The sequence below is a fragment of the Mustela nigripes genome, chromosome 4 (genome assembly GCF_022355385.1).
Source record: "Mustela nigripes isolate SB6536 chromosome 4, MUSNIG.SB6536, whole genome shotgun sequence".
NCBI lineage: Eukaryota > Metazoa > Chordata > Mammalia > Carnivora > Mustelidae > Mustela > Mustela nigripes.
In genome coordinates, this window is record NC_081560.1 from 150,066,247 (window position 1) to 150,086,087 (window position 19,841).

A 19,841-nucleotide genomic window follows, 5' to 3' on the forward strand; every position below is an offset into this window, starting at 1 on the left:
ATCTCCTCCCCTCCTCCCTGCCCCCCGCCATTCCAGTGCAAAGGGCATGGGGATCTGGCATGCAACATTGGCAGCTGGAGCTTTCCATGCTGCTGTCAAGTTTTCCAGGGCACAAATGAGCCAGGAGAGCCAGGAATAACCTCCAGGCCCCTAGAGGGTCTGGAGGGTATGGGCCTGCCTCAGACCTCCTCTCAGACCCTAGGCCAGGACCCTGTGCCCTTCACTCCCATGCCTGGTCTGGGCATTGCGAGGTGTCTGCAGCCCTTGGGAACCCATTATCTGGCACGAGTCTAATAGGAATGAGCACCATTCAGTGCTCCAGCAAAGCCTGGGTTCATTCCTGTGTGACCTTGGAGAAGTCACTTAACCTCTCTGAGCCCTGGTTGCTGCCGGCTAAGGTGGCAGCCTCTCAGGATCTGATGGGATAATGGCTTGAGGGACCCAATGCTGAGCTCGGGCATGCCCAGAGCTCCTGTTGTTATTAGGATTATTTTTACAGCTGGACAACCCTGGGCCAATTGCTAGTCTCCTGAGCAGAAGCCGGAGGCTCAGCTCCATCCCAGGCTTCCTTCTGGGTAAGCTACAATCTCAGATCCTCACCAGGGAGCCCAGAGCAAGAAGACAGCAAACTGCAAAGCCCCTGCCCAGAGGAGCTCAGCCACAGTCTTCTGGGTGAAGGGGTGTGAGCTGAGCTGGGCAGAGAGAACACACATCTGGGCCCGAATGGGCAGAGGGAGCAAGGAGAGGAGAGCAAGGAGGAGAGAGCATTATCGCTAATCTGGCCGGTCCCCCATCCTGTGCCCTGGGGGGTGCTGGGTGCTGGACAGCCCTCCCTGGGGGCAATATTAGCCATGTGAGTCACGGTGGGAGGCTGCGGGCGGGCGGAGTGTAGGGTTACAGTCCATTTATGGGCGCAGCCGAGGGCAGATATCAGTGTCGATGGCATTCGTTCCCAGCTATTCTTAGGAGCCTCTCAGGAGCTCCACCAGCCTGGCCAGACAGCAAGGGACAGAACAGGCAAGGCTGGGGGTCGGGGGTAGGGGCCCAGGTATAGGCCAGGGAGGTGGGTGCGTGAGGACCCTCTCACCCCTCTCTTCTCTTGTTCACAGAGACTGCCGCTGTCAGCACCAGCATGTCTTACAGCGTGACCCTGACCGGGCCCGGGCCCTGGGGCTTCCGTCTCCAGGGAGGCAAGGACTTCAACATGCCTCTCACTATCTCCCGGGTGAGTGTGCGCTGCCCACACAGCCTGGTGCCCGCAGGGGCAGGACGCGCCCACAGGCGGGTGTGTGCATCCCTCCATCCCTGCGCTGTCCTGTCTGAGGCTCTTGGAAAAGCAGAGCATGCCCTGTCCCCAGTCTGGGGGCTGGGACTGGCTCCAGCTGGATGCTGCCAGCCGCAGACCCCTGGTTTTAGCCATAGCTGTTGTCCGCCTGAGTTCACCGACCTGTCGTGAGTGTGAAACATGGGCAAAGAGTGGGTGTCTTGAGCCAAGAAGGAAATGCCAAGTTTGCTGGGTAGGCAGGCCGGTGGATGGAGTATAGTTAATGCTTTCTTAAGCCCTTCCCTGGGGAGGGGGAACCCAGGGAGCCCCTAAGCCTGGAGCATCTCCATGGAAGTGGGCAGCTGCTTTGGGAAGAGGGCACTCCTAGCATGGAGAGTGCAGGTGACGGGCTGGCAGCTGGATAGATGGAGAGACTGAGGACTTCAGCAGTCCTGCTGTTGGGGTTCAAAGCTGGGCTGGGCTGGTGACTAGGCTCCAGTATCCACTCCATCCCAGGAGCAAGGTAACAGCCTCGCCTCCATACCCACCTCCCCTTTCCTGGGCCTGCTGGGGATCTCCTGCCAGCTTCCTCCCTCCCCTCGCAAGGGCCCTACCCATTCGGACACGGCCACAGCTGCTCTGACTGTCTGACATCTTCTTCCCCATGCTCACCTGGGGAAATGGCCCATATGTTCTGCAGGGTCTGTGATCAGGGAACAGCCTGCTGGCGATGTCCCAGATCCCTGGAGATTGTCTGAGTAACTCTATTGCCTAACCAGAAACACTCAAGTCCAGAGAAGCGATAAGCTAGATGCACTTGAGAGGAAGCTGTCTTTGTCTTAACCACCACTGGGCAACCCCCACCCCTCCCCATGTCTAGAACATGGTAGGCACTCAGATAGCACTTGTCAAGGGACTCCCCAGCAAGTCTGGCAGAGCTAGGGTGAAGACCTCAGGGCTCAGGGCGCCCGTGTGAGGTGTGGGAGGAGCAAGATAAGCTGAGCCTGGTAGGGTCAGGCTGAGACTGAGCTCCCCACACCACTGGTGTGGGCTCGAGGGGGCAGCCTGGGGTTCCAGGCAGTCACTGGTTGGGGATTTGGGGGGATGGATGGCCCAGGGAGTCTGGACCCTGCCCACCTGGGGACAGGGAGGCACTTTCTTCCTCAGGGCCGCAGAGATTTGCCATGGGCCTGGGGGTAGGGGGCAGGAACATGGGGGTGGGCAAGGGGGGCCCTCAGGTGAGTAGCCAGGGAAGGCCTGGAGGTGCTTGGCAGAGAGGACAGGGAGCCAATGCCTCCATGGAGGGGCAGTTCCGGTTGTGGAACCTGAAGTGGGCCTTTGGGGGGAACCTGAGAAGGAGAAGCCCCCCTCAGGAGTGCCAGAGGAGCCTCATAACAGCTGTAGAGGACATGACCCCCTGGGGGAGGGCGGGCACTGGCCTGGCTTGAGTCCAGGGAGAGGACCACGTTGATCCCACTGGAGGTCTGGCTCATCTAACCTGAGTCTTCATCCCTCCAGACCTGCTGTCCCAGAGGCCCCCGTGTGTAATGCTAGGAGGACACCCAGAGCCTTGTACGCCCTGCCTGATGACATGCTGCCATGTGGGCTCAAATGCGTGGATGTGGCCCCCTCCCTCCAGGACCCTGCACAGCTCCCCACCAGCACGGTCGCAGGGCTATCCACCTTTACCATCATGGGTTCACAGGCCTCCCATGCCTGGGACTGAGCCCACATCTCCCCCCGTCCTTACAGTCCTCAAGGCCTCATGCTGGTGCTCCTTGCCCCAGCGGGTGGAAATTAGCCTCCTGGCTCAGGGGCACCCAGGATAGCCAATGACCTCACCCCAGATCTATGCACCACCTGGCCTTGGCCAGCCCAGGGCTTATATTGCAGCACAGAGGCCTTAAGCTAGACAGCAGGAAGAATGTCCCCACCGCATGGAAAGGGTATATTGGGAGGTAATGGAACCAATGACTATGGGGGACCTTTATAAATAGAACCCCCAACTCCAGCAGGGCATCGGGGGCCAGGGATAATGGCCTCTCGGCTTCCTTCAGAGGCATGCCCCAAATCATCAAAGCAATGGAACAAGCTGGGCTGGGCGCTCGGTCCTCCCCAGGGTTCAGAACCTCTCCACAAACTCCTCTGCGGGGCCACTGATGCCCTGGGCTGGGGCATCCCCGGCTCAGACCCAGGGTACTCCCACGGGGGCTGTGGTGTTTCCTGCTGGGGCTCTCAAGGCCCTTCTGCAGCAGGAACTTCTCCCTCTGTGGGAGTAGGACGCAAGGCCCAGGGATGCTCTGGCATCCTGGCCTGAGCCTTTGGAACAGGCCAGTGGCGGCAAAGGGTGGTGGGGTGGGGGGTGGGGATAATGAAGGCAGGGCCTGCTCACTCTCAGCAGGGCCCACACCCCTGGGCACCTGAGGCAGGGTGGGGGTGGGGCTCTGGGATTACCATCTCACCTCAGTGCCAGCCAAGCTGAGGCTCAGATTTGCTCGGGAGCTCTGGTGACCTCAGTAACCCCTAACTCCCTGGCTTGCCCTCCACCCTTGGGCTGGGGATTAGCAGAAGAGGACTGAATGGGGCCTGTCCCTTGTCAGCTGGAGAGGCAGGCTGCCACTCCTCCTGTAAGAAGGCTGCCCCCCTCAGGCTGAGTGGTAGCTCCAGTCTCCACCCTACTCTGCCCCTGCCCCGCCCACCCGCCAAGAATCAGCCCAGGGGCGATAACAGCCCCCCACGGCCTCCTTTCAGTGGGTCTCCTCGAGGACCCACAGAGAAGTGGGCCCAGGAGGGAAAGTGGGAGGGTGGAGGGGAAATGCCTTTATTTATCCGGGACAGGTGCGGCTGGGCCTGCAACATGAGCTCCCCTCCCACCGCCCCCCTGCCAGCGCTAGCCAGTTCTCCAGGAAGTGGGGGAGGGATGGAAGCAGCCACGGAGGAGCCCTCCAAAGGCCGGGCCTGCCCCTGTTCAAGCTACGTCAAGAGCCTGGGGCCCTGGTCTGGGGCCTTGTCCTTGGGGCACGCTGCAGCCCTTGACTTTGGGGAAGAAGCGTGTGCTTTTGTCTGGCTCTGTTGCTCACAGTTGTGCTGCCTTTGGAGCCAAGTTGTCGGTTCTCCTGCTCAGCCTGGTTGTCTCATCTGTGAAATGGAAGTGTGCATGGCTGAGTGCTTTCTTTCTTTTTTTTTTTTTTTAGATTTTATTTATTTATTTGACAGAGAGAGATTACAAGTAGGCAGAGAGGTAGGCAGAGAGAGAGAGGAGGAAGCAGGCTCCCTGCTGAGCAGAGAGCCCGATGCGGGACTCAATCCCAGGACCCTGAGATCATGACCTGAGCCAAAGGCAGCGGCTTAACCCACTGAGCCATCCAGGCGCCCCGCTGAGTGCTTTCTAACAAGCACCCGTTGTTCTGCTGAGGTGGTGGTGAGGATGGGGGAGCGGTGGGGCCCGAGCCCGGCCCCCGGGGTGGGGTGGGGTAGGCATGCGGGAGGCCCTTCTCTCTGCTCCAAGGCCTCTGTCCCTTAACGCCTTATTCATCTGGCCTTGTAGGCTTTTCTGGGGCACCAACCCAGAAGCTTTTGCTTCTTTGCTGTGTTTTTTTTTTTTTTTTTTTTTGTTCCAGTATTTGTCAGATCTCCTAGTTACGGTGGGGACGCAGAGGACAGAGGGTCCCCTGGGAGGGGGAGGGGGACAGGCCGAGACTATTCTGGGTTAACTGTGCCGGCCATTCCCGGAATTTTGAGGCCTTAGTGCTGTTTCTTGGGCAGCGCCTAGCAGTGCTGACAGGCTGAGCTGTTTATAGCCACACTGAAGGTCAGGCAAGCCTCCGGAGGACTGCTGTGAGGCTGGCCGGGGCCTTCCCAGATGAGCGAGTGGGGAAGATAACCGGACAGAGGCCCCCAGGTGGGGAATGCGTTCTTGGAGGTTCCCAGGCCAGGCATTAGCCCTGCCTGCTTCCCTCCCAGGTGCTCAGAGCTGTCCCTGACTCCATAGTTTACATCTGGGTTGACTCTCAGTGTTGTTCAGTCTGTGGGTTTGGGCCAACGTAGAATAACTTAGATCCACAATATCACATCATAGAAAATATTTTCACTGCCCTAAAAATCCTCTGGGCAAGGAGAGGCTCTTTGTGTATAGCCAAGACTCTGGCTTGTTTATCAGCCAGGGTGGAGCTGGGGAGTGGGGCCATGGGGAGACAGAAGGTTCCAGTGAAAGGATGAGAGATGGAGCAAGGCCCAGGGGAGGCCAGATGGGCAGGGAAGCAGAGCATGGCTTGATGGTAATTTAATCACATCATGTTAAATGCACTTAGGGCTCCATGGGAAGTCTGCTGGGGTGGTCATTCTGGGCAGTTTGGGAGGAGATTCTGGAAGATGCATAGTTCACCGCAACTACCATCTACCCTTGCCCCCCAAGCCCCTGCCACACCTACGCTGGCAGCTCTAGAAGGGAAGGAAGGCAGGGACCTGTCTGGTTTGGAGCACTGAGAGTGAAGGCTGGGAACCTTTGCAGAGCCCAGCCTCCCCCCTGCCACCAGGGAGCTGGGGAAATAGGAGCCTATGTGCACCTGAGCCCTGACCAGTGCCTTGCTTCCCTGGGACCCTGGTCAGGACTTCTGTCTCTTCCAGCTGATGCTCAGGCCCCTCTAGGGACGGAAGGCTGGCTTAGGACTGGTCAGTTGAGGCTGGCCCCTCACACCCCGCTTCCTTCCAGCCCCAGATTTGTTTCCCAATGGAGCCAGGGTACAGCTGCCCAGTCTCCTCCCCTATGGCGCCCTCCATGCTGGGGGGGGGGGGGGGCAGAGCTGGGGGCCAGCCCCTGTCTCTCCTCCACTGGGAACTTCCCTGAGGCTTTCTCGGCTCTGCACCTCCTTATGGGATAACCTATTTAAACATGTAATCCTCCCAGCGATCGTGTGCGAAAGGCATTGCTGCTGTCTTTACCCAGAGAGTGTGGAGGCTGCCCTGTTCCCTCAGGTCTGACTCGGACCAAAGTCTGTGCTTTTTGTTTTATTGCCTCCCTACAAGTCACCCAACAGTCACAGAGGCCACGGCTGCTCCCTCCTAGCACCTGCTAGCCTGGTGTCCCTTCTCATGGACCCAAAACCACGGCCCAACAAGAAGGAAGGGCTCCCATGAGTCTGGTGGCAGTTTTGGCCCCCAGGGACCTCAGGAGCTTTTGAGAACAGGCCATGCTCCTGGAGCTCTGCCCACATCTGGGCTCTGAGTTGAGAGGCGGCTGGTAGTTGGAGAAGAATGAAAAGTGAAGTGGGAATGAACTGTTGTTATGAAGAGGTTTTCAAATGCTCAAAAGAGGATATAAAGACTTCAAAGAAAAAAATCCTCCAAGGATTTAGTGGCTTTGGGTCCTCTGTGGGACAAGGAACGCAGAGAGAGAGGCAGAGAGTCAGGCAAGAGACACATGGGTATACCACACCTGCACTGCACTCTTCCCGAGTCCTGGGCTCTGGGCAGGGGTCCCCGGGTGGCCTCACACTCCTGCAGGACAGGCTGTTCCTGAGAAGAGGGTGAGGATCTGATGGCCCTTGGACCAAGCAGGGGGCGACCTCCTTAGGGTTCCTGCCTCCTCTTAGGAGACTTGGAATTAGCCAAAGAGCACCCTTCCAGAAGAGAATTACAGTACCCTCCGCCCACCTCCACCCACCCCCAGTCTCAGAGGTCATGGGCCCTGCTCACGGCAGCTGAAAGCCAGGCCAGCTGAGCCCTGATGAGCAGACACAGGTGTGGGGAGAGAGGCGCCAGGAAGGCAGGAGCTAGCTTGGCACTCTCCTAGGGGAGCTCGGTTGCTAACCAGGCCCTGGGGAGGCTGGGCATTTCCCAGGGAACCAGGATCACCCAATCTATACTGGGAATGAGGTGGAGCCAGGCAAGGGGGAGGCAGGAGACCCCGTGGAAAGATACAGTGTTAGCCCGCGCTTGAGGAAGACAGATGTCCCCAGGGCAGCTCCAAAGAGAGGGCATTCCCAATAGTCCTACACCTTGCCCTAGCTGATCTGGCCCCAGCAGCTCTTGGATGTCATTCTGGTGTCCTTGCTCACACTGACATCCATGATCTTCTGGACACAGCTCCAGTCCTGGCTGGCAGGCCTCACCTCTACAGGCAGAAGGCCTGCCCTTCTATCTGGGGTCTGTGGTGGCCATACCTGGGAGTTCATTATGCTGTCTGTAGATGGTGAGAAGCATCTGGGAGAGTCCTGGTATGGGGAAGCCCTGGTGTGGGGGGTGTCCTACTGTGGGGGAGCCCTGTGGGAGGTTCATGAGGACCGCAGAGGCATTGCACAATTCACCCTGAATGGAAGCATATTGGTATCCGCTATTTTCTCTGAAAACCTTCCAAACTAAGACGGATTACCATACGGAGAGGCTAGACATGTGATACAGAAAGCTGAACCGTGTGAAGGTAGAAGCTCAGTGGCGGGTGTGGGGATGCTCCCTGTAGAGTTCTGTCTGCTTTCTCTGTTTGAAGATACATATCAGAAAATGCTGGGGATAGCATAGGCCTGAACGCGAAACCAGGAGGAGTAGGGAAAGCCGATTTTCTGCAGACAGGCCCAGCTCGCAGCTCAGCTTGCCCTCAGGAGTACCCTCTTGGCCCAGAAAGTGCTTTGTTTTTCTCTGGTTTTTTTGTTTTGTCGTGTTTTTTATTGTTGTTGTTGTTTTTGTTTTTACCCTTTGTTCAACCCTTAAAATAAACGGAAACAACACTCCTGTCATTAGTAGAGGCTCCCCGAGGCCATGGATTTGGGGATAAGGGATGTGCATTTTGAGAAGGCCCAAGTAATTTCTTTTTTAAGATTTTATTTATTTATTAGAGAGAGAGTATGTATGCTCATGAGCAGGGGGAGGGGCGGAAGGAGAGTGCGGAGCCCAACCTGGGGCTCGATCCCAGAACCCTAAGATCATGACCTGAGCCGAAGGCAGATGCTCAACCGACTGAGCCACCCAGGCACCCCAGCCCAAGTAATTCTAAGATACCTCTGTTGGAGCCAGGAAAGTGGGCTGGACTTTGGTTTCCTGGCAGTCTATGGGGTGGTTTCTCTACTGTCCCTGCCAGGTCTCTGTGGATTCATGGGTGAGGGGAGGCTACTCGGCGTTGGTGAAGCTAGCGCAGTCCCCAGGGCTAACTGGGCACTTCCTCCTCGAGGACTCGTCTGCTCTTGCTGCTGTCCCTGGGTTTGCACAGGCGGTTTGCGGCCTGGCCTTTAGAGCCCACCAGGGACTAGAGCCTGGTGACCACAGGTGGCCCTGGTTTGGTGGAAGATTCCTCATGAGGGGTGTTGCAGGAGGCTTACGTCCATGTCTGGGAGCCCAGGGCCTGGCCACCAGGATAGGGGATTTTCCCTAGGTCCTCTTTGGACTCCTTCTAGGATGGTCCCCCAGGCCAGGGCCAGAAAACGGCTTCTGCCAGCATTAGAAGCCAGCCTTGTCCCTGGGCTGTAGACAGGAAGGTGACTGAGATGTGCCCATAGAAGCCAGGAAAGCTGGCTGGTGGGCATGTTGGGGAACAAAAGCCAAGGGACATCCTCTAGTTACAGCTTGGTGGGGGCTGGCTCCCAGAGCCTCCTCTTTCCTGTGATGTCACTGGGGCAAGCTCTGTATGTCATTCTACATGATGTCACAGGGGGCCTTCCACATGATATCATGGGGGTCAAGTCATTCTTTGTGTTATCTGTAAGGGGTAGGGTATGGTATTTCGTGTTGTGACATGGGAGTGTAAAGCCAGTCTTGGTGACATTCCATGAGGCATCTTTGGAACTGGAGCTTCCTCACATTCCATGTGATGTCCTGAGGGGCCAGCCATCAAGTTATCATAGGTGATATCATCTAGGCCCTCCAGAATTTTGCGTTTCAAGTGACATCTCTGGGCTGGTGGGGGGCATGCTGTTACGGAGGGCCAGGCCTGTGGAATTTGGCGTTGTGCATGATGTCACTAAGAGTGGGTCTTAGCCATCCTGACATTGCATGTAATGTCCCTGGGAGGGTGGCCTTGACATGACAGGAGATATTCTTGGCGTGTGGTATCTATAGAATTCTGTGTGATCACCCTGGGGATGGGGGCCCCAGACTCTAACATTCTGTGATGTCATTAGTGTGCAGGATTTGGGATCTGGCCCCCACACCTGCATCTCCTCTTCTGGAAGTCTGAAGCCAGCCACATAGTGCTGAGCCTTGCCCCGTGCCCCAGCAGACCTTGCTTCCACAGCTCTCTGCTTCCCTGCCATGATAGCCCTAGGCACTTGCCCTGGGGTGCTCCCCTGAGGGCTCATCTGTTCTGGGTACTAGCCTGGCAGAGTCTCTGTGGTGGTGCTGAGTCTTAACTCGTGCATATACCCTCCCTCCTGGAGCCCAGAAAGTGCTCCATGGGTTTTGGGGGTGCAGCCATTATAGTAGGCTAATTGGTGTAACAGACAGCCCCCAAGTCTCAATGGCCTAGCATAGCAGAAGCTTACTTCTCCCTCGTGCAACATCAGATGCAGTATTTCTTAATCCTCTCTCCTCCAACCAGTGAGTTGAGGATTTGGGTCCTTCCGTTGGTGGCTCAGCTGTTCTGGGTCCTCTGCATCCAGTCAGCTAAGAAGGAGAGAGAGTGCAGGATGTCAAGGATGGTGGCTAGAGGCAGGCCTAGCCAGGGCTGGGCTCTGGGTCACATTCAGATACAGAACGCTAGGCAGAGGGGTGATGGTGTGCCAGGAGGAGGCATCGGGCTTGGGGAGCAGCGGGTGCTGGTCATAGTGAATGAAAGTGGAAATGGCAGGCCTCTACTGGATGATCCCTGGTGACTCTTCCTCGAGAACGGCCCATCCCTGGGTCTACCCTTTGTATGCTCACTTCCGCCCCCCACCCATCTGTCATTCTCTCAGATCACACCGGGGAGCAAGGCCGCCCAGTCCCAGCTCAGCCAGGGTGACCTCGTGGTGGCCATCGACGGAGTCAACACAGACACCATGACCCACCTGGAAGCTCAGAACAAAATCAAGTCTGCTAGCTACAACCTGAGTCTCACGCTGCAGAAGTAGGTGGGAGCTCTCCAGAGCAGGGGGTAGAGGGACGTGGGCATCAAGGGCCCAAAAGAAGGGGTCCGGCAGCAGTCATGTGGGCCCAACCTGTGCCACAGGATCACACAGGAAAGTAAGGAGGGCCTCTGGACCAGGAGGAGGATAGGGCCAAGCCATCAAACACCTGACACGTCTGTGCCTCACTTTATGGATAAGCCTTGGGGGTCGGGGCGGTCACAGTGCTGCCAGTCAGTGCGGGGGGAGCTGGGCCTGAAAACCCTGCCTCCTCTTTGCCCCAGATAGCCTCCCAAGGACCTAACAGAGGCCCATGGGAGCAAAGTGTCCAAGGGCCATGACTTCATCCTGGTCAGGCCCAGTGCCTTCCTGGAGTCACACAGTCCATGGGGAGTAAACAGCGGACCTGAAGCTATGGCCCAATGACCCGGGTCTCTGATGTTCTCTGTCTCCAGCCCTGCCCTGGCAGGAGCTCCTGGTCTTAGTGGTAATGGTCTTCACTTGGACCCCTTTCTGGTTTCTTCCAGGTCAAAGCGCCCCATCCCCATCTCCACAACAGCACCCCCGGTCCAGTCCCCTCTGCCAGTGATCCCCCACCAGAAGGTAGGTGCTGACTCCACTCTCAGCGGTGGTTCCTGTGGGGTGGCCCCTGGTCTGCCTGCCTGGCCCTTGGTTGGCCCAAACCGGACAGAGTAGTAGGATTAGCCGTCTCCTTGCCCCAGCTATGGCTGAGCGTGAAGGAGTGGAGGCAGGCCCCCAAGAAGAGGTGTTCCAGCCCCCATGCAGTACCAAGTGTGGGGTGTCTGCCTGGGTCCTGGTCCTGGGACCTCATGGCTGGGCTGCTGGGAAACCAGCCTAGGCCGTGGTGTTTTTAGGAGAGGGATCTTCCTCCCAGCTAGGTGGGGACAAGGATCCTGAGGGTACTGGGAAGGGGGGGGTCACTGGGGCATGAAAGCCAGAGACCCAGGTTCAAGCAGCCAGCCCAGGCATGGAGGGAGGGGGCCTGCTGGTCCTCAGAGTTTATCTCTGACATAGGGTCTCTCCCACCATTTTCCACTGCCCCTCCCGACTGGATGTCCCAACAGCCCCCTCAGAGGTGCTAATGGTAGTCAGGCAGCAAGCCCAAGGCAGGCATACCTCACCACGTTGCCTGCCACCCCCTCAGTGCTCCCTTGAAGCAGTTCAACCCTGTGTGCCAAAAGGACTTGAACTGAAGCATGGAAGGCCCTCCCCACCCCTCCTGCAGGGCCTACTCCCTGCCTCCTGCATGACCTCATTCTGATACAAAGAGGCTGACAGGGGCTTGGGGTGGGTGACAGATGGGGGAAGGGAGCAGAGGGTTGCTTGGGAGAAGCTGCACAGGCAGACTGTGGGAACAAGTTGTCAGCCCCGCAGTGTCCCCATTTTCCCTCTTGCATTTCTACTTTGTCTGACCACTGCCAGCTCAGGGTGGGGGGCCTCTGGCTGGCCATGTGGAGGCATCTCAGTATGGGGTTGGTAGAGCAGGAGGCCAGGCTGTGCCAACTAGGGGCTTCCACTCCGGGCAACGGAAAGCAGAGAGAGGATGGAGGGGGCTCTCCCCAACTCCCTGAGGCTCACGTCTCCTTTCCCGCAGCCCTGCAGGTGGGCTGGCTTGGCTTGGCTTTTTGTGTGGGGCTGGCACTTTGGTCAGGAGGATGTGGGCCTCAGGGCCAGGGATGGGCACCTCCCTCCCTCTCCTCGACAAAACTCTTCTCTTGCAGGTGTCCGTTGTGTCCCCTCCCGAGCTCTGCGTGGTCGCAGCAGGGGGTAGGCTGCTGGGCGCTCACACTAACACCTGTGTTTCAGGTCCTTGCGGAAGCGCTGGGACCCGTATGGCCTCTAACCGCTCTCTTCTCTCTCCCCTGCATGGCGCTGCTCTGGGCCAGGACCCCGCTCGGGACACGAACGGCAGCCCGGCGGCCCTCAGCCCCAACCCTGAGGCAAGGGCGAGTCTGGGCACCCCGGGCACCCCGGAGCTCAGGCACACCTTTAGCTCCTTCTCCCAGACCTCCGTCTTCTCCTCACACACCGAGGCCTCTGAGCCCGGCCCTCCGCGGGGCAGCCCAGGGGCCAAGACCAGCCTGGAGGGAGCCCTGGACTCATTCAGCCCGAAAGCCCCGCAGGGCTCCAGCCAGCCAAGGCAGTATAACAACCCCATTGGCCTGTACTCAGCAGAGACCCTGAGGGAGATGGCTCAGATGTATCAGATGAGCCTCCGAGGGAAGGCCTCAGGTGCTGGACTCCCAGGAGGGTAGGTAACAGGTGCGCCGCTCTCTGCTGGTGGTCTGGGGCCACCGGGGTCCTCAGTGCTCACGGAGGCTCGGCCAGGCAGTCAGAGCAAGGAGCTGGCCTCAGTCGGCCCACGCAGTGGCACAAGCCTAGAGCCGTAATAACCTGGCCGGTATTTTTGTCAGGAGCCAGACGCGTATTTATTTTCCATAAGCTGGGGTGACGTGTTGGATCCTGTAGAGGGGGAAGCTGAGGCTCAGCGGTTTAGTCGAGGTCCAGCCATCCCGCTGCTAAGTGGCTAAGTGAGGTCTGAATGCAAGAGATACTGACTCCCAAAACATCCATACCAGCACCCCCTTGCCACACAATGCCCCCCCGCCACAAGATGAAGCCTGCTGCCTCAAGGAACCCTGGGACAAAGGTCCCTCCCCTGGAGGAGCCCTGAGGCAGGAGCAGGGAAGAAATAGAAAGGTAGGAGGGTAAGTTCTCTGGGGGCTGGGAGTGATCTGGGAAGGCTGCCTGTAGGTGGGAGCGACTGAGCTGGGTGCAGAAAGATTCAGGAATGGGGTGAGTGTCATGGGCTTGTAGAACTGAGCCAAGATAGAATGAGGCAAGGAAGAACCGAGGACAAAGAGGGTGTGTAGGAGAACGGTAGCCTGCCCCCCACAACCCGCTGAGCACCAGCTGGTGGGACTCTGTGAGCACAGGAGCTAAAAGAACCTGCAACCAGAGTACGCATTGTGGAGGGGTTGAGGGGAGGGAGACTCCAAGCCAAGCACGTGCTAGCTTCTAAGCCCTTCCTGCTTGTATCTTATTCTAACTTCTCGGCTACAATCAGTATAATTATCTTCATGTGCTCTAGAGGTGGAGCAGGCTGAGTCAAGGCCATTATGGCCCAGTGGTTAGGGGTTCAGGGCTCCTCCTCTGTACCTGGGTGTGAGACTGTCCATATCTCAGGATTGCCGGCAGGATGGAAAGAGGACACACGTTGCACAGCCCTGAAGTCCAAGCCAGCACACTTGCCTTGTGCTACCTGAAGTCACACAGTAGAGGCACCCAGGAGTTAGAATCAGAATCTGGGTCAGTCTGGCCCCGCCCATGCCCTTCCTTTGCCCTTGCCACAGAAGGTACCTGTGCCCCACTGGTTCACTGCTCCCTTGCCGATCCCCAGCTTCCCCATATCCCTCAGCCTTTTCTGGGATCCTGTCTGAAGCTGGCCTTGAGCACTCCACAGCCTGAGCACCTGGACCCCAGCCTCCTCAGACCAAGGCGTCAGAACCATAAACCCTGGGCTTTTTCCAGCAAGGAGCTTCTGCCAAAAAACCCAAGGAATGACAGAGCAGAAATGGCCTCCTTCCACCTTGGATGGGCTGGTAGCTCTTTCTGGTGCTCTCTGGAACTGGCCCCTGGCAAGGAAATCAGTCTCTGAGAGACAGGGACCTCCATGAAGCCCACCTACAGTGACAATAATATGTCCCCTTGTGAGCCCTCAGTCTAGACTTGGGACCAACTCACAGTCCATGTGCTTTATTTAACTTCAGCTCTTCAGCAACTTCAGAGGTGGGCATCATTTCCCCCATTTCCTAGCTGGGAAGTAGAAGCTCAGAGTGAGTGATTTGGTCAAGGTCACACACAGCTAATAAGCACAGAGGCACACAGGGCTGGTACCCGGGTCAGCCTGACTCCTCCCTATATGGTGATAGGGACCTCACAACCTGGCCAGGAAAATCAAGGGCCAGCCCCATCCCAGCTTCCCATGACTCCAGGGGTGCCTTCCCTCTGGTGCAGGGGCTTCTCAGAAGCCGACAAGTGTTAATTTATTACTCGGCACTCAGAGCAGCAGGGTCCAACAGCTTCTCTAAGGGTAGACAGGCTAGTGGAAGGAGTACATCTCTGTTCATCCACAGTAAAGGCTATGCTGCGGTCCCCGGGCGATGCTGGAAGCAGGGAGCCTCTGACCTGGGCTAGCCCAGGCAGCTTCTGATGGGCTGAGGCTACCAGCTTTGCTAAGTGCCTGTGTGCAGGAAAGTGACAGGGCTGGTAAATGCTAATCCCCACATCCCATCCATTGCACACGTAAGTCATGACAAGGGCTTTACACTCCGGATTCTGTTTAGCGTGCACAGCCTGTCTGCGCAGTGGCCACCATCATCTTGATTTTGTGAATGAGGGACTGAGGCTGAGACTGGTGGGGAACTGCCCAGAGTCACAGCGCTAGGAAGATTCAGGGTAAGGATTTAAACTCTGTCCCACCTGGCTCCAAAAGGAAGTTCCTTGTCCTCCTCTCCAGGCAGCTTGCAATGTGAGTCTTCGACAGCTTGAATCCTCTTGGGAGGACTGGCAAGAACAAACAGGGTGCGAGATCCCCAGGCCAGAGCATGGCAGCAGTCCCTCTCCAACCGCCATGAGCTGGCAGGGCAGGGCAGTACCCCTCAGGGCATTCGGTGCAGGGGCCTCTGGGTGGATCTTGACTGATTCTCCCTGAGACCTGGTGCTGGCTCCTCTCTGAGCTGTCTGCTATGGGCCACTCAGCCTCCAAGTCTTCAGGTGGGAGCTAGGCATGGAGCAGGAGTCAATGCCAAAGACGGTGCCGGGTGCTGGGACAGGGAAGGGCAGAGGCGGCATTCCCCCTCCCCACCCCACTGCCCTCTGTAGGGGACATTGGGCTGGTCAGGGCAAGAGCTGACCCTGCAGCTGTCAGCACTGGCCAGAAATGGAGAAGGGATGGAAGATCTTTCCTAATATAGCTCCACTTGGAGCTATTTGAGCCTAGAGGACAGAGGGAATTTTATCAGCTCCAAGACTGTGAGGCGTGCAGCTAGAGGGCCCCCTAGCTTTGGCCTGGCCAAGGGATGACCAGGGTCAGGCTAGTTGGGGCCCAGGATCTCCCAGCCAGAGCCCTGAGTGGTCCAGTCTGCGACAGGGGCAGGGGTGCCACCAGCGCTCTTTTCCCTCAGGTTTCTGACAAGGCCATTGGTGTTGCCCTGGTCTGCCCTGCAAGGGATTTGCATTTAAGGAAACCTAATGCAGGCAATGCCTTTCCAAAGAGATGATGCTCCAGGAGGCTCGCTCTAGACAAAAGCGAGGGCAGGGTCCCTCTTAGGTCTGAGTTGGGTTGCCTTGGCTAGGGGCTTTCCTGCAATACCCCTTGGACCTTCTCCTGAGCCTCTGCCTTCCTCCATCCTGCTTCACTGACCATCCACAGGGCCTTTAGGGACAGTCACAGGGGACTGCACCCCTGTGCCCCAGAAGTAGCAGCCAGGGCTGCCTGTGCCCACTCTGGGAGGGAGAGTACATCTGGGAGACTGTGGGTAACCCGACTGCACACCCCCAGCACCACTGCCAATTACACAAGGATACGTCCAGAATGGCTGACTAGCTAGGAGGCACCTACAGCCTGGGCTTGGCCCATAGCAGCCGCAGCTGGTCCTGTCTCCCTCTCTATCTTCCTGTCTTGGGGTCTCCAGCCAGGCAGTATGTGGCACCCATGAAGATGGACTAGAAAACCCTTACTCCTGGCAAAGCTTCAGGGACTGTGGACCTACTGAGAGGGTAGCACCACTGTCAGCACCTTTGACCCAAACTCAGAGGCCGTGACCCTGACTTGGAGCCTTGCCCCTCTCCTCGGCACCCCCACACCCCGCGCCTGTCAGAGCTGGAGCAGCCTCCATGAGGGCCAGTCTGAGGATGGTCCCAGCACTCAGAGCCCCTGGCAGGACCACACTCTGACAGCCCTGTCTTCTTTGCTCTTTCTCTCCTCCCCAGGTGGTAGCCAACTCTCCAGCCAAGTTAGTATCAAAGGAAAGCATGTGTGTGCGCTCGTGTGCATACCCCAGCATGCGTCCGAGTGTCTGTGGGTCTGGACAGCGTGCGCCTGCGTCAGCACGTGTACATGCGTGTGCATGTGTGAGTGGGCGTGCATTCGTGTCCCGGAGCGAGCCTGCATGTGAGTGGATCTGCAAGTATGGAGGAAAGGCACGGGGGAGGGGTGCCAGGTCTCTGTCGGATGTCTGATGTGCCCTTTCCCTTGGTCCTTTCCTGTGGTGGCTGCTTCGGACCAGCAGGCTGGCTCTGGGGGGAGGGGAGGACGGTGGTGGAGTGTGTGCCGTGCTCCTGCTGGGTTCCACGTGAGCCTGAAGACATTTCTGTCCTGGGGGTGGCGGGACCACTCCAAAGGGCTGCGCTTGATCTTCTGGGCCCGGGGAGTGCGCTCATCTGTTGGAGGGGAGCGCCCCGATGGGCAGAGACTGCGGGCTGCACAGCCAGCTGGACTTGAGGGGTACTGAGCAGCCCGAGTCCTGCTCCAAGGAAGAAACCCGTGCCCTGGATCATCTGGAAGAGCAGAGCCCTGGGCCACGGAGGGCATGGCCAGCAGGATGAGCCCCATCATGGAGGAACCTTGCTCAGAACCCCTATGGGTGCCCCCGCGGGGCTGCTTTTTGCCTTTCGGTCATTCTGGACTCTGCTTGGGCTGCCGCTGCTTCTCACGTGTGGCCCAGCTCCTGTCCCCGACTCCCAACCCTCTTTGTCTCTGCTTCCTTGCTGGTGAGGTGAGAGAGCTTCCAATGCCTGGCGCCCCCTGCTGACCCTGAGATGTAGCTCGCTCAGGCTGAGCAGAGGCTTCCAGATGTCTGGAATACCAGAGGTCTGGTATTGCCAGGGTGGGCGAGAGAAACCGGCCACGAAGGGCTCTGGGGAGGGTGCTAGGGTTTTCTCTACCAGATCCCACTGTCCATAGTTCAGGGGACTTGGGGGACCTATCTGGGATCAGGCCTTGGGAGGTCTCTCCATCACCAGCCCTTTCCTTGACCCCCTGTGTAACACCACCTGTTGCCTTTTCTCCTTCCGCCTCCCTTCCTCTTCCTCCTCTGCTCTCCCTACTGCCCTCCCCCAGCGCCGACTACCAGGAACGGTTCAACCCCAACGCCCTGAAGGACTCTGCCCTGTCCACCCACAAGCCCATTGAGGTGAAGGGGCTGGGCGGCAAGGCCACCATCATCCATGCGCAGTACAACACACCCATCAGCATGTATTCCCAGGACGCCATTATGGACGCCATTGCTGGGCAGGCCCAGGCCCAGGGCAGTGACTTCAGTGGGTAAGCGCCTCCCCTCCTCCGCTGTTGCTCATCGGTCATCGCCTCCACCACTGGCTGGGCCTCCTCACCAGTGGAGGCCAACGGCACCAGGCTGCTTGGTGCCATCAGAGACGTTGGGTATCGAGACCAGCTTTCCTCCCTCACCTTGAGCCTCTAGGGCCATGGCTGTTGGAGGGGAACCTTTGCCATGCCTTCCAGAACACCATATTCTCTCTTCAGAATCAGTCTCAGGTTTAGGAGAAGGGTGGAGAATCAATGAATATGGTGCTTGCTCCAAGCGCTTCTCACAGCTTCTGCATTTTCCCCCGGACTCCGCAAGGGGGTCAGTTTAGAAAGAAACATCTGGAATCCTGGGTCACATCTGGATAAACCAGTCTTCTCATAGACTAAGCCATTCTTTGGGGGAAGTTTTTGCTTTTTTTTCAATGATGAGAGCAATTCAAACGGATGACCAAGTTTCTTGTTTGGGAAGGGGCCTCTGGACAAATCATCTGAGGTACTGGTTGTAGTCAGCCCACGGCAGAGCCTGGGAAACACCCAGGACTCAGGGAAGCCCGATCTCAAGGCAATGAGATTTAAGGCATCCTTGGTTCTTAGAATTTGCCTGTTAGCAATGGTTGAGGAACTCGAGTGTTAAATAGGGAAAGAGTTGGCTGGGAATCATTTGTGGGGGAAAAAACCGCTAATAGTGCAAATGGTAATAGGGACCTCACTCCCTCTTACTTTCTCTGTCTCTCATAGTCTCTCTGTATCTCTCTCTCCCTGTATGTGTCTCTCCATCTCTGTCTCTTTCTGTCTCTCTGTCTCTATCTTTCTGTCCTTCTTTCTCTCACACAAACATTCGTATTGTTTTCTACTTGAGAATATCATTGTTAACTTTCAGAATTGACTGGTAATCTCTTTGGGCAACATCTTATCCCCAAGTCAGGACCTTAAGCAACTCAAAGCAAGAAATCTTAAAACGATGGTTGTATTTTTTTTTTTTCCGAAGCTAGGAAAAACAGATGTTTGTAAGAGAGATTAAAGGGTTCAAAAGTCCCAGATAACTCTGATAGTGCTTGGCCTTTGCAGAACTCAGCCCTGGTGGCCAGGACGGTACCTGTAGTTACAAGGGGGAGGCTCCAGGGGACAAAGGATGGAACAGTGTGCGGACACCTCTCCTCTTCCACGCACAGTGCTTCCTTGGGCCACCAGGGGGCAGAGTTTGCTTGCCCTGGAGCCCTGAGTCTCAAACCCACCAGGTTCTGAGCTGTAGCTCTTTGCAGAACTGTGGAGAGTGTTATTTCTTTAATCCCACCATTCAAAGCAGAAAATAAGACCACGTAAGTCTCAAAACACAACCATTTGCTCATGTGTACCCAGGAAAACAAGGCTGCCTGACTAAGCCAAAAAGCTAACAGGGATTTCCTGTTAACATTTGTTTGCCTGTGTGTCCTTGGTGTGCCCTTAAGAGCGGTAAGGTTGCCAGAGGGAAGTTCAGTGGAAAATAATGGAAGAACTGCTCTTCACTAACTTTATATATTCTTTGTCTTGGCAAAAAGACTACTATCATTTGGTTTCACCACTATTTCTTTCTTTCTTTTTTTTTTTTTTTAACATGACGCAACATTGACCTAACCTAGGCTTCTCAGAGTGCCTCTCCCACCTTCCTCCTGTCCCCTCCCCTCCCCTCGCCCTTCCCTCACCCTCCCTTCCCTGTGTGCCTGGGAAGCAACCTGCTTTCCCCTTCCTTCTAACTTCGCCCTGCTGGGCTGATGCGTCCGTGGTACCAGGGGGTAGGAGCCGTCCTGTGCCATAAGGTGCTCCGTTTCTGCTGTTAATGTCCATGATTCCTTCCTCACTGACAGTTTTCTTTTTGTCTCTTTCTCTTCCTCCTTTATCCACCCCACTCCCCTAACTCATTTCTGACCCTAACCCCGCTCCCTTGTGTGTGCGCGGCCCCTCTGCCATCCGCTGATGGACACGCACTCACTGCTGGGCTTTCTTCTGCTTGGCAGGGCGTCGCCGCTGGCGTAAGTAGACTCCACACTGTCTGTTCCGCGTCGTGGTCGTCTGTCTGGTCGAGGGATGGTGTGTGGGTTTGGTGGGATATGTCTGAGGACAGCGGTTCTGTCCATGTTCCTCCTCACACCCACCTCACAGCCAAACGACATGCTCAGGAGACTATACAGGCAAGTGCTTTTGGGCTTTGCCTCCAATA

The 19,841-nt window shown here is 57.0% G+C and overlaps 1 protein-coding gene across 6 annotated transcripts in view; it reads left to right on the top strand.

Moving 5' to 3' along the window:
* Positions 1-1,132: 1,132 nt before the first annotated feature.
* LDB3 (LIM domain binding 3) overlaps positions 1,133-19,841 on the top strand; it is a 60,270-nt gene continuing 41,561 nt past the window's right edge. For 3 of the 6 annotated variants that reach the window (XM_059397948.1, XM_059397949.1, XM_059397950.1), the window contains exons 1-4: positions 1,133-1,225; positions 10,144-10,295; positions 10,821-10,896; positions 12,201-12,565. In XM_059397948.1, the coding sequence (XP_059253931.1) occupies positions 1,133-1,225; positions 10,144-10,295; positions 10,821-10,896; positions 12,201-12,565 (686 nt within the window). Of the gene's footprint in view, positions 1,226-10,143; positions 10,296-10,820; positions 10,897-12,200; positions 12,566-16,308; positions 16,332-17,437; positions 17,642-19,841 lie in introns of all 6 variants that reach the window. The other 3 variants (XM_059397951.1, XM_059397953.1, XM_059397952.1) reach the window with 2 other exon arrangements.